Here is a 13789-nt window from a genome sequence, read left to right as displayed (position 1 = left end):
TCTGAAGCAGTCTCCAGGCTCTGAGCTGCCAGCGCAGAGCCTGACACAGGGCACAAACCCACAAACTGTGAGATCATGACCTGAGCTGAAGTCAGACACCCAAGTGACCGAGCCACTCAGGTGCCCCCAAGAAACATTTCCAATATAGGCAGGGTAAAGTCTAAAGGGATGCAAGCACTTTCAGAATGGCAGAGTAAGGATCTCTAAAAATCTGCTCCTCCATAAAAATAATTAAGAACATCAACAATTGTCAAAACCAACTTTTTCAGAACTCTGGAAACGCTCCTTGGATTGTTCAAGAAAAATGGCTGAACCTTGGTAAGTACAGCAAGTTCTGTGGCATTCTAACATCTCTCTCTCACCATATCCAAGGTAGCCCTCATCACCACAGCAGTTGTGGAAGCCAACCGCCTGGCAGCCACTGGAGGAAGTAAACTGTTGGAAGGTCCTCAGAGGTTCCATACTCAGAGCACTGTCCCTACGTGAGCTGTCCAGCTGCTCCCCAGAAACTTCCATTCCCAAGGCTTATCTTCATTCAACCTTAGTGCAAACAGCCCTTTCTCAAGGGTGGTCGTCAAAAACAACCAGTGGCAACTGTTTAACATTGCAGCTGCCTAAGGTATTAACAGTTGGAGCAATCAAGAAATCCATCAAAACCTGAGGAAAAGCTGGGAATTTAGACAGTCACATGCAGAGCTGTGTACATGTCTAAGAAAGACAAGTGATGGTCCTAATCTCACCTCTGGCTGACCTTGAAGCTCTGTGCAAGGAGGGCATGAAGGCTAAAGCAAATTGTGAACCGCCTGCCAAAACGTTGAAGGCATGTTCCTACAGATACATAGAGCCCCTCGGCAAAGGCTGTGAGACTTGGAAGTTCAAAGAAATCTCTACTCTTCAGCTGACCACTAAGCTAACAAAGCAGACTTGAGAAAGAATGCAGGCTTTACAAAATTAGCTCAGGAAATTCACTAAACACTAAATAATAGCAATGACATCACAAAGAAAAAATAAATCACCTAGAGCCAAGGACCTTTCTATATCCTGATGTCATGGGTCCAAGTTACAATACCTCCTTCAATATAACATGAGACTGGCTCGGGGCGCCTGGGTGGCTCAGTCGGTTCAGTGTCCGGCTCTTGATTTTGGCTCAGGTCATGATCCCAGGGTCATGGGATCGAGCCCTGCATCAGGCTTTGCACTGAGTGTGACGCCTGTTTGGGATTCTCTCTCCTTCTTTCTCTCCCCTACTCACACATGCGCTCGCTCCCTCTAAAATAAATAAAACAAAAAACCAAAAACCGTGAGATTGGCTCCTGTGCCCAATCCTCCAGCCCTTGGATCCGTACTGGATGTTCCTGTGGGGGGGGGGGGGGGGAGGAAGAGGGCTGGGAAAGTAATGAGGTGGTTTCTTTCAGGGATGAGGTCCTAGCAATCATATTTCAGTGTTATAAAAGAAATGATTCTAAGAAATGGGGAGGAAGAGTCTAAGACTATACCATACAGAGTGTGTCACGCAGTATATTTACAAACCATAAGGAAACTGATCCTGGAAGGGACGAATCATATTTAGTGTGTCAGTGAAAGTCTGACTTTATCTTAAGACCAAAACTCACAACCGTCTAACCAGGAACCATGCCTAGTCAATCAGGGAACAACCACCAATTCAGTAATGTGTACGCACTTGTCATTTTTTGGTCTCTTAGCATCTTTGGTCCTTTCCATCTGAGGCCCCTCTTTCCCGGGTTCTCAGCTCAGGGGCTCTCAGGGGAGCGGCTGGCACCTCTGGCCATGTGGAGTGCTCAGAGGTGGACAGGACTGGTAGCACTGTGGGACACTGACACGTGACTCACCCCTATTCCTCCTCGTTAACAAAATCTCATCCCAGTCCGGGGTGGCAATGTACCCGGCTCCCAGGGATAAATCACGACAGGTTAAACACGGTCACAACAGTTCGGTTTTCTATTCGTCTAGCCTAATAGCAGCAAGAGATGGCAAAGGGACCAGTGAAATATAAAATGCCATCTGTTGGGCACTTCTGGGGGATCTTCTGCTCTTCTGTTAAAATACCAGCATCCCCTGCACTTCTCTCCCCTTTGGACACAGGTATGATGCCAGGAGCCAGAGCAGCCATCTCACAGCCACAAAGTAAAGGCCAAGAGAAGTGCAGGGGATACTGGGCCTGCCACTCCTGAGCTGCTGAACCACAAGAGGCTGCCACCTACCACCAGATTTCTTATTACGTGAGAGAAATGAACTCTTCTTTGTTTAACTACTGCTAGTTTTCTGTTGCCGTGTTTTGTTTTTTTTTATAGCCCAAAGCATTCTTAACTGACTTGCCAAGTGACTCCATCAGGGCCAAAAAAACACAAAAGCACTTTTGCGAGGGACATCCCCTCAGTCTTTCCTACTGGACAAGAATGAGGCATGGTGCAGCCCCAGGTACCCCACAACCACAGGGAGGACATGCACCTGCCTGAGGACAAGGAGCCAGGGGACAGAGGGAGACAAAGAAGGCCAGTAACATCACTGAGCTCATTTACGAGCCATCCCTGAAGGGAGGTCTGTCCTGACTTAATGCCAGTCAGCATCTTTCTTTTTGCTTACACCATTTAACATTCTGACACTTGCAATTAAATGCGTCCTAACTAATGGAAGTAAGTCCTCGTGTCTTCAGTAGCCAGCCAACCGGCTCCAAACTCTAAATCTCACTCCTGATAGGTGAGAAAGATCCCAACCAAGAAAAGCAGGTACCACTCACCTTCTTTTTGTTTCTTCTGTTCAAGTTTCATCTTCTTTGCCAATAATTTCTTCTCTTTTAACTTCTGGCTACAAATATAAAATAAATCTATTAAGTCCCCCACTACCTTACTATATATTTTAGAAAACCAACAACTACTCATGGAATGTTTAAAGACCTTACAATTACACAAACGCTACAATAATGAAATGGAAGAAATACTTTCTCATGCTTCTGCTACTCCAACACCATCAACATTATCAAGCTGTTTTCTTCTTGAATCAAAATGAAATAACCTTTCAGAGTCTTGAGGTGATTAAAACAATCTCAGAAATATTGGAGAGATTTTTCATTCCAAGATGTTTAGGGACTGTTTTTATTTATTTATTTTTATTTATTTTTTTAGGTGACACTTCATTACAGCCATCAGCAAAGGTCAGATTTCCGAAGCTGGTGAAGGCTGGGCAGCATTTCCATGTGAAATGTTACAGCTTTACAGGTTTTGTTTCTTATTTAATTCTACATGCAGAAACTGGAACATGATAAAAGAAAAAATACAAACAGAAAAAAAGATGTAATCAAGTTGCAACATACAGATGTGCTCTTTAACTACCTTTACTATGCCTATTGAAAAGCAAATGAAAAAGAACTATCTCAATACACGAACAGATTGCCAGAAACAGACTAAGAATTAAGGACCCTTCAGGAGCCCCTGCGCGGCTCAGCTGGTCAAGCGTCTGACTCTTGATTTTGGCACAGGTCATGATCTCATGGTTAGTGAGTTCGAGCCCCACGTTGGGCTCTGTACTGACAGTGTGGAGTCTGCTTGGGATTCTCTCACCCCTTCTCTTTCTGCCCCTACCCTGCTCGTGCTCTCTCTCTCTCAAAATAAATAAATAAAATTAAATAAGTAAGTAAATGAATAAATAAGAATTAAGGACTGTTTTCAGAATCCTGCTCAGCTCTTTAAAGGTCGAGGGAGTATTTATTAAAACACACACACACACATGCAGTCTACACGCTCGCATGATGTCACTGAGGGAGGTCACACACCCTAATTTAAGGAACAAGCTAAGGCAACCTTACTCACAGCATATTGTTAAACTTGGTGTTAAAATACAGAAGGGAAGGAGACCCAGAAATCCATGCGAGCACCAAAGTGCTGACCTGAGCTATGGAGAATCTGTATGGGGGAAGGGGGATGTAGTGGTAGTAAGTGACTTAATGTTTTCTCAGTTATTGGAAGAAAGGCCATTCCTCTACTGGGTAACACCTAAGACCTTGACAGGTCATAAGGTGAACTTCTGACCGCAAGGACGACTCATTCCCCAGCTTTCACATTTCTGCCTTTAAGTTTCATCGGTTATGAGAAGCCACAAAACCCTTACCGCTTTTTTCGGCGCTTTGCTGTCTGCTCTTCTGCAGCAATTTTATTTCTCTCCAGTCTCTTCTGAAACTCTGCATCCAATTTTTGCTGTGAAAAAACACATCATTTAGACACACTCTGGGCTGGGTACGGGAGCTCTGGAAGTCACACCACTGGGGGTGCCATAGGTACATCCGGGTCTCTGGGGCCACTGTAACCATTAAGAGGATGCCCCCAGTATCTGGTTCTCCGATGGCGAAAGTTACTTTGTTCCGTAGGGTGGCAGTCATACACAAAATACGAGAGCATGAGAAGGTGCACACTGTGTATTCCCTGAAGGCAGAGGAAGAATTACCGGCTACGTAGCCAGGGCCTTGGCTAGTGTGACATTGTGATTTATAACAAGAAACGTACACAGCTGACCTTTGAACAACACAGGTTTGAACTGTGCGGGTCCACCTACGTGCGGATTTTTTCGATAAATACAGTCCAGTACTGTATTTTCTCTTCCTCGGGAAGAGAAACATTCTTTTCTCTAGCTTACTTTATTATAAGAATACAGTATATAATACATGTAACCAAATATATGTTAACTGACTACATTATCAGGCTTTGGGTCAATAGTTAAGGCTATTAGAGTTTTAGGAAAGTCAAAAGTTATATACAGATTTTACTGCATAGTGGAGGGGTTGGTGCCCCTAATCACCTGCTAATAGTCAACTGTATTTGGTCTTCATCCATTACTTCTGGAACGTGGTTCCAAAAGCTCCTATAAATTTCCTATTCAAGAGCCACAGGGGCACCTTTTATTATAATACTTAATTATGTTCCCAGTTTCTGAAATAGCTCCCAAGAGAAAGGTGAAATGGTGTCTTTTTTTTATAACAAGCCCCTTTTCAACCACAGGAGTTTAAGTTAACGAGTGAGTTCTGGAAAGCCCTTAAGGAGCAGGGCTGGTCACCAGGGTAACTTTCAGCCCCACCTCCTGTGCTCCAGGGAGGGAGAGGAGCTGCAGGCTGAACTAACTGCCAAATGCCAATGATTTGATCAATTGTGCCTTAGTAGTAATGCCTCCAAACCCCCCAAAAGATGGGGTTCAGATGGTTTCCGAGTTGGTGAACATGTGGAGGGGCTGGGAGGGGACAGAAACTCTGTGCCCCCTTCTTCCACCTGGCTTCTCCTGAGTTCTGTGAGTCCCTCTGAGCAACTTAATTGAACCTGAGGAGGGAGTGGTGGGAGACCTCTAATCCACAGCCAGTCGGTCAGAAGGACAGGGGACAACACCTGGGCCTGGGACTGGCCTTTGAGGTGGTTGGGGGCGGGGAGGCAGTCTCACGGGACTGAGCCCGTTGAACATGTGGCATTGGACGTTCTTGCCTGGTGGATGGCATCAGGATTGAGTTAAACTGTAGGATGCTCAGCTAGAGTCACAGAATTGCTTGGTGTGAGAGAAATCCCCACATACATGGTGACCAGAAGTGTCAGAAGAGGAGCAGAGAACTGAGAGTAGAGGAGACACACAGGAGCACATTTTTCCTTACGGTGACCTGGGCTCATCAGATGGAACAGCCAGAGAGGTGGAACTATGGGATTTTCAAGTCCTAATGATGACAGTCATCAGGTGACTGAATCCACAACTGAATCCACAGGTGGACTGAATCCAGCAAGACAACACCCAGTGCCATCACTGCTACTAAGCACATACATGTGTCACACAGGAATACGTGAGTGTACACACGTCCATACAAAGCCAACCCTTGCCCTTGTTGGCTAATAATTCCCTTCCTAGCAGCTCCCTGTCTCTGAGCCTTTGTTTTCTCACCTATAAAATGGGGAAAAGACCAATTCCTCTCTCCCAGAGCCTTTAGAAAGGATAACATACGATAACCTACTAGAAAGCACTTGTAAACCACAAAGATACAATGATCTAAAATGCCGTCTCTGAGGCGCGTAGGTGGCTCAGTTGGTTAAGCGTCCAACTCCGGTGCGGGTCATGATCTCACAGTTCGTGAGTTTGAGCCCCGCATCGGGTTCTGTGCTGACAGCTCGGAGCCTGGAGGCCTGCTTCGGAGTCTGTGTGTCTCTCTGCCCCTCCCCCACTTGCACTCTCTCTCCCTCTCAAAAAATTAAATTAAATTAAAAAAAATAATAAAATGCCATCTCGTTCTTCTAGTCAAAGCCTTAAAGGTCAACAGAGTAAATAAGGGGCCAGCAGAGGACAAGGTGGCTTCAACCCCTCTGCTGGCCTGCACTGCCAGGGCTGTGTGGCTCTGCTTAGAGTGACGCAGAAACTCTCTGAGAGCAGAGATCATGAAATAAGAGGAGTCAGGATGCCTGGCTGGCTCAGTCCGAAGAACGTGCAACTCTTGATCTCGGGGTGGCGAGTTCCAGCCCCCTGCTGGGTACAGAGATCACTAAAAAAAATAAAATAAAACAGGGTACCTGGGTGGCTTAGTCAGTCGAGCGTCTGACTCTTGATTTCGGCCCAGGGTTGTGGGATGGAGCCCCGAGTTGGGCTCCGCGCTGAGCACAAAGCCTGCTTAAGATTCTCTCCCTCTCCCCCCACTGGGCCCTCTCCCCCACTCACACTCTAAAATAGAAAGTAAAAAATAATAAATAAGTAAATAAGAAAAAAAAGAGAGAAGGGTTTCCTTTCAAGGAACTCAGCTCCGATTAGAGCACCAGAAAGCAAACGACTTAAAAGGAAAAGCATGTGGTCTGTTCACAGCTGGACCGTAAACTCACTCTGCTGCCGGAGCAGCTGCAGCCAACAAGTGACCCACCAGAGCCCCGCCGGGCTTGGCAGGACTTGAGCTCGCCACGAGCTCTTCCAGTAGCGACGCCCTGTTAGTCCCGTGAAAGGTGAGGACACCCTTGCCTCTTTGTTTCTTCTAACCTCAGAGCCTGTCTTTCGCCGTGTGAAATAAGAACCTGCGTGTCTGTGTGGATCCAAGGTCTGTGAAACATTTTTCTGTATTTTCCCTGGGTCTTTAATCGATGAATAAAAACCAGACTAGCTGATGGTAGTTGAGCCAACAGCCTGCTGTTTCCTTCCCTCTACAGTAGTTTCAATATGTAAAGTGGTTTCAAAATGAAGCCAAAGTAGCTTCAGATAGTTTCTACATAGAGTTTTATTCATTCTTGGTAGTGGAAAACCCACTACAGTGACCAGGTAGAGGTGTGACCAGCCACCAGAAACTCCCCCCTAGAATTGAGAATGCCACATCCAGAGGACGGCAGTAGCTGGAGAAGACCCACCAACAGCTGGGGGGCCAAGACAGACGCAGGACAAACAGCAGGTGAAAACCACCATGGCAATGATTCCCTTCTGTTCCAAAATCATAAGGGTATTTTTCAAACTCAGTTTTTGGCCATTCCAGTAAATTTTTACGTATTTTCTTCTGTATCGTATCTATCCCTTTAATAATTTCCCTGGCGTTTTATGTTGGAAAATTTCCAACAGAAAAGTTGAAGGAATCCTACAGTCCGTATACCCACCACTAAATCCTACAGACATTTTGCTACTTGCTTTAGCACATGCCTGTCCACCTATCTATCCCTCTATCCTTCCATCAATCCATCTTATTTCTTTTTAACACATTTCAAAGTAAGTTGCAGACACCAGGACATTTCGCCTCTAAAGATTTAAGCATGCATATCATCAACTAGAGTTTAATATTTGTTAACAGTTTTTGTTTTTTTCCACTTAAGGTAATACATACAATAAAATGATCAAATCTAGAGTGTACAATGTAATCACACCAGAAAGTTCCCTCGTACCTCTTCCTATCCAACTCTCAGAAACAACTATTCTGATTTTTAAAAGATGTTTATTTTGACAGAGCGAGAGAGCTCAAGAGAGAGCTCGAGAGAATCCCAAGCAGCCTCTGCTGTTAGCATAGAGTCAGGTGCGGGGCTTGAACCCACAAACCGTTGAGACCACGACCTGAGTGGAAATCAAGAGTCGAACGCTTAACCAACTAAGTCACCCAGGAGCCCCTGATTTTTTTTTTTTTTTTTTACATACATTAGTTTTCCCTCTTGTAGAACTTCATATAAATGGAATTTTACAGTGTGGTCTCTTTTACGCAAGGCTTCTTTCACTCAGCATATGTTTTAAGAATCATCCACACTGTTGCATATATCAGTTTATTCCTTTTTATTGCTAAGTAGTATTCTATTTTTGTGAATGATTATTTTAATGTTTGTTTGTTTTTGAGAGACAGAGCATGAGCTGGGGACAGGCAGAGACAGAGGGAGACACAGAGTCTGAAACAGGCTCCTGACTCTGAGCTGTCAGCGCAGAGCCTGATGCAGGGCTAGAACTCACAAACTGTGAGATCATGACCTGCATCGAAGTTGGACGCTTAACCAACCGAGCCACCCAGGTACCCCTTGTGAATGATTATTTTAAATTTTTAAAGCATTTTATTTCCTTTATATAGGAAGAAGTTCTACAGTGAGTTAATTTTTTTTTAAGCAAATTATTGGAAAATCACACGCTGTTGCCCAAAGTGGTTTCCTCCTTTATAAAAAGCAAATAAGGGATACCTGGGTGGCTCAGTCAGTTAAGTGTCTGACTATCTCAGCTTAGGTCTTGATCTCAAGGTGGTGACTTCACAATACAAATACATATCATTTTAAAGCATGTGAATCTCTAAAACACACAAACGTATTCCATGAAAAAATAGGCACCATAGTCAGAGTGAGGAAAAGGTCTTACATCGCATGTTGTAAGATTAAGAATGAGAGGCAATCTCTCATGCATGTTAAAAGGAGAAATCAGGGGCGCCTGGGTGGCTCAGTCGGTTGGGCGTCTGACTTCGGCTCGGGTCATGATCTCGCGGTTCACGAGTTCAAGCCCTGTGTCGGGCTCTGTGCTGACAGCTCAGAGCCTGGAGCCTGCTTCGGATTGTGTGTGTGTGTGTGTGTGTGTCTCTCTCTCTCTCTGCCCCTACCCCACTCGTGCTCTGTCTCTCTCTCAAAAATACATAAAAACATTAAAAAAAAATTTTTTTTAATAAAAAATAAAAAAAATTTAAAAAGGAGAAATCAAATGTGGGAAATCACAAAGAATTTGCCAAATAATATTTGGTTTTTATTAATAGCCAGGTTGGAAAATAGAAGAGCCCTAAAACATCAGGATTTTTTCTGATTTTTACTAATAGTCAAGAATAAAATATAAAGGAGCACCTAGAACCACTGCAATAAAAAAACCCCTTAAAATCTTGGGGGCGCCTGGGTGGCTCAGTTGGTTAAGTGTCCACCTTCGGCTCAGGTCATGACTTCACAGTTCATGGGTTCGAGCCCTGCACCAAGCTCTGCACTGACAGTGTGGAGCCTGCTTGGGATTCATTCATTCATTCTCTCTCTCTCTCTCTCTCTCCCTCCTTCCCTCCCTCCCCAACTTGCCCTCTCTCTCTCAAAATAAATAAACTTAAAAAAAAAAAATTTAAAATCTTTGGGGCACCTGGCTGGCTCAGTCAGTAGAGCACGCGACTCTTGATCTCAGGGTCTTGAGTTTGAGCCCCACGTTGGGCATGGAGCCTACCTAAAAACAAGCCCCGCCAAAATTAAAATCTATGAACAAATACAGTGAGATAAGTGTCAAATCTCCAAAAGTCATCATTGAGAGACACAGAAATTTTTAAACAAAAAAAGATAAAAGTTTCTAGAGGGGATAACTAAACACTATAACATCTATTCTCATTCAATTTAAGTGACAGATTCAACTCAATTCTAGTAAAAAAAAAAAAAAAAAAATCCAACACAATTTTTGGTGTGGATAAAATAACTCCAAAACTCTCTCTGAAAAATAAATAAAATAAGCGAAATGTCCAAAGAGCATTTTTTAAGAGCAATAAAAAAGAGGTTTCTGGCCCTTCCAGTCAGGTAGTAAAAACCTTAATAGTTCTTTAAAAAAATTTTTTTTAATGTTTATTTACTTTTGAGAGAGAGAGAGACAGAGCATGAGTGGGGGAGGGACAGAGAGAGGGAGACACAGAATCTGAAGCAGGCTCCAGGCTCTGAGATGTCAGCACAGAGCCAGACGTGGGGCTCGAACTCATGAATTGTGAGATCATGACCTGAGCCAAAGTCGGACACTCAACGGATTGGGCCACCCAGGCATCCCTTATGATACAATTTCTGATTTTATTTTTGAGAAAGAGACAGACACAAAGCATGAGTGGGGGAGGGGCACAGAAAGAGGGAGACACAGAATCTGAAGCAGGCTCCAGGCTCTGAGTTGTCAGCACAGAGCCTGACATGGGGCTGGAACCCACGGACCATGAGATCATGACCTGAGCCAAAGTCGGATCCTTAACCACCTGAGCCACCCAGGTGCCCCTCAATTTCTAACGCCATTCCCAATTCTTATTTGACACCTGTCATGAAGAAATGCCAGTCTCTACGCTAGACAACTCAAAGTAGACACACGCACACACACTATCCACGCTAAACACATAGCTGAATGGAATTATAGGCATTTAGCCAAAAAGAGAACAACAGAATTAGAAATAATAACTCAAGTGATGCGGGACATCTTGCTTTCTATTCCATTTCACGGCAAATGGCCTGGAAGGGAGAGGCGCCTCTGCTGTCCTTTCTGCCCAACTGGAAGTCTCCCTTCTCTCATACATCTCCCAGTGGGAGCATCCTGATGTGCTGAATCTGACCTAGGACTAACCTGGATTTACTTGACGTCTGTTTCCCATGCTGACTTAAGAAGGCAGCCTTCACACCAGGTGTATCTTCTCTTCTTTAAATGCCTCTTCCTGGGGAGCCTGGGTGGCTCCGTTTAGCGCCCAACTCTTAATTTCAGCTTAGGTCATGATCTCATGGTTCCTGAGATCGAGTCCCACATCAGGCTCTGTGTTGCAAGAGCCTGCTTGGGACTCTCTCTTTCTTTAAAAAAAAAAAAGCCAAAAACAGCAGCAGCAGCTTTTTCCTAAAAGTCCCAAGTGTACATTGTCCAAACCCAAGGGCTCAGCCAGCCTTGTCACTCACTGACCTTCTCAGCCATGGCATCCATGTAGTCCTGTCGCTGGTACTCTCTCCGGCGCAGATGCCTGTACACATGGAACTCTCCACTGCCAGCCCCAGCGCTGGAACCTATAGCCAGGAGAGTCCAGAGTTCTTAATGAAATCCAGTTACCGACACGGGTGACCCTTGATCAAAAAGGACCAAAAAAACAAACTAGAAGTAATGGAAAGGACTATGCCCCACTGAACTCCAGAATCTAGCAGTGACTTGCATAGTGTCGGCATCATTAAAGAATTGTTGCATGAATGTTGAAGGGGAAGTCACTAAAAATTCCACCCTAACACAGTAGTAAGAGGAGAAACAGTCTGCAGTTAAGTGACCAGAAACCTAGAAGATCGCTTAAGACCTTTTCCTCCCCTGCCAGATGACTTCACACTTGACACACTAAATTTCTACTGAGCTGAAAAGATGTCCATGTATATTAAAGGAAAAAAGTAGGTTACTAAATAGTATGTGTAGAATGGCCACATTTTTAAAAATCATTTTTCCGGGGTGCCTGGGTGGCTCAGTCGGTTGGGCGTCCGACTTTGGCTCAGGTCATGATCTCACGGTCCCACGGTCCGTGAGTTCGAGCCCCGCGCCGGGCTCTGTGCTGGCTGCTCGGAGCCTGGAGCCTGTGTCGGATTCTGTGTCTCCCTCTCTCTCTGCCCCTCCCCTGTTCACGCTCTGTCTCTCTCTGTCTCAAAAATAAATAAAAAAATTAAAACGTTAAAAAAAAATTAAAAAAAAATAAATAAAAATCATTTTTTCTTACACGAGTGATTTTGACTAGGGGAGTTTAGAAGGCTGTAGCAGCATGCTACAAGGGGAATGATGGAATTATGGGGGTTCAAAATTTTTCAGACCTCTGTTACTTAGTCCTCCTTATAATCAGTATGTTAATTTACAACCACCCAAAATAATAAAGCTATTTCCAGTTAGATTTAAAAAAATATGTTATTTAAACAAGGCAGAAGGGATTCCTGGGTGGCTTGAGCACCTGACCCTGATTTCAGCTCAGTCTTGATCTCACAGTTCCTAGGTTTGAGCACAGAGCCTGCTTAGGAATTTCTCTCTCTCCCTTTGTGCCTCATACCGCTTGCGCTGTTTCTCAAAGTAAATAAATAAACTTTTTTTTTTAAATGCAGAAGAAAATTCTCTAATGCCAAACTGTAAGCAACAATACCCCTTTGCTGTAAGTACAAAGTTACTGAAACAGTGAACTTTTTTTTTCCTATTTTAGATTTAATTAACAAATGCTAACTGCAGGGTTTTTAGATCTATGCTTTAAAAACTATATTTACACACACACACACACACACACACACACGACATTACCCATTACATCTCGAACAAATTCTGGGGGAGGCCGGGGTGCCCATTCACTCATTTTTTCTGGAATCGGAACTGCTTTGTCCTGCAACATTTAAACACAATAGCGTTTTTAAGCACAAACCTGCTGACAATCACATCTCTTAAAACCAAAGCATTTTAACTGGATTGGTGAAGAAAGGCTGCTTTTGCTCCTTGGACCTAAAGCCGATTTTCTTCGCTGCCTTAGATTTACTTCATCCCATACATCTTGGGGTCTACCACAGCCCGTGGCCTTGCCAGGGCTACACTTAACTTTTCAAAACAAAACTCAGAAACGTAACGCACCATTTATGGCTGGAAACTTCTAACCCTAACTCTACTACATGCGGAGTTAACCCTTTCTAGCCAAAGGTGTAAGAGACCTCACCCAATTATTTTTATGACTGAGGGAGTGATTTGCTCCGGGTGGCTCAGCCAAAGCCTTTCTAACAATCAGTGCTGTTTAGAAGTTAATAAACCCTTGTGCTAACCCATGAATGCTATCGTTCCAGTCAACGCTTCTGTTCACAGAAAGTTAAACTCGTAGTGTCTAAAAGCACCCTCATCCGGGCTGGGCTCCAACACAAGGACAGAAGAAGCTCAAGGTCTGCGAGGTAGCCTACTCCTTCCTAAGGGCTGGCCCTGGGGTTCGGGTACTCAGTTCCTAAGTCTGGAGGTGGGAGAGGTGGGCCCGTGGGTCTCCAGCAGCGCCGTAACGGAAGGGGACTCGGAGGAGGAGTCGAACCAGTGCTTCGTCTCACCGGGTTCTTCATGAGCCGCTCCAGCTTGAGCTTCTGCTCTTCTGCCGCATTCTTGGGGATGACGAGCGCTTGTGGCTCTTTCTTGGGCCTCGGCGGCCGCACCGAGGAAGCAGCCGAACTCGCCATGACAGCTTTCCAGTTCCCCACGGCGAGCGGCGGCGGTGGCGGCGCGTACTTATGACGACAGAGCTGCGCGCAAGCGGGGCAAGCGCAGTCTTCTCGCAGGGCGGGGCTGGGGCGGAGTCGCAAGCCGGAAGCATCCTGCTGAATATTCATGAGCTCGTGGCCGAGTAGGTTGTCTTGATCAAAGCTGTTTGCTTTCGTTTCCTGTGTTTGTACAAATCAAGGCAGCCGAGAGCCCAAGTTCCTATGGGAGAGGTGGCCTTGCACGCCCGAGGGTGCGACCCCAGTCGCCCTCTCCAGTCCGCGTACGTGTCGTGGCGCCGCCGGGAGCCCTGCTAATGGCTCTCAGCATCCCCTCCTGCTCCCGGGCCTTTGTCCTGGCCGATCCTCGGGGCTGGTCCACTCTCCCATTTATGACAATCTTA

The 13789-nt window shown here is 45.1% G+C and overlaps 1 protein-coding gene across 2 annotated transcripts in view; it reads right to left on the bottom strand.

Moving 5' to 3' along the window:
* The window catches only part of PRKRIP1 (PRKR interacting protein 1), a 31714-nt gene extending 18182 nt beyond the window's left edge, over positions 1-13532 (bottom strand). For both annotated transcript variants that reach the window (XM_045461965.1, XM_045461964.1), the window contains exons 1-5: positions 13242-13532; positions 12466-12544; positions 11116-11216; positions 4126-4211; positions 2759-2826 (exon numbers count right to left, since the gene is read on the bottom strand). In XM_045461965.1, the coding sequence (XP_045317921.1) occupies positions 2759-2826; positions 4126-4211; positions 11116-11216; positions 12466-12544; positions 13242-13517 (610 nt within the window). In that variant the 5' untranslated portion in view covers positions 13518-13532. The remainder of the gene's footprint in view (positions 1-2758; positions 2827-4125; positions 4212-11115; positions 11217-12465; positions 12545-13241) is intronic.
* Between the last annotated feature and the right edge of the window lie 257 nt (positions 13533-13789).

Source organism: Leopardus geoffroyi, chromosome E3 (assembly GCF_018350155.1).
Source record: "Leopardus geoffroyi isolate Oge1 chromosome E3, O.geoffroyi_Oge1_pat1.0, whole genome shotgun sequence".
Lineage (NCBI taxonomy): Eukaryota > Metazoa > Chordata > Mammalia > Carnivora > Felidae > Leopardus > Leopardus geoffroyi.
Note: the sequence above shows the minus strand (reverse complement) of the source record. Positions and strands in the feature narration are given on the sequence as shown.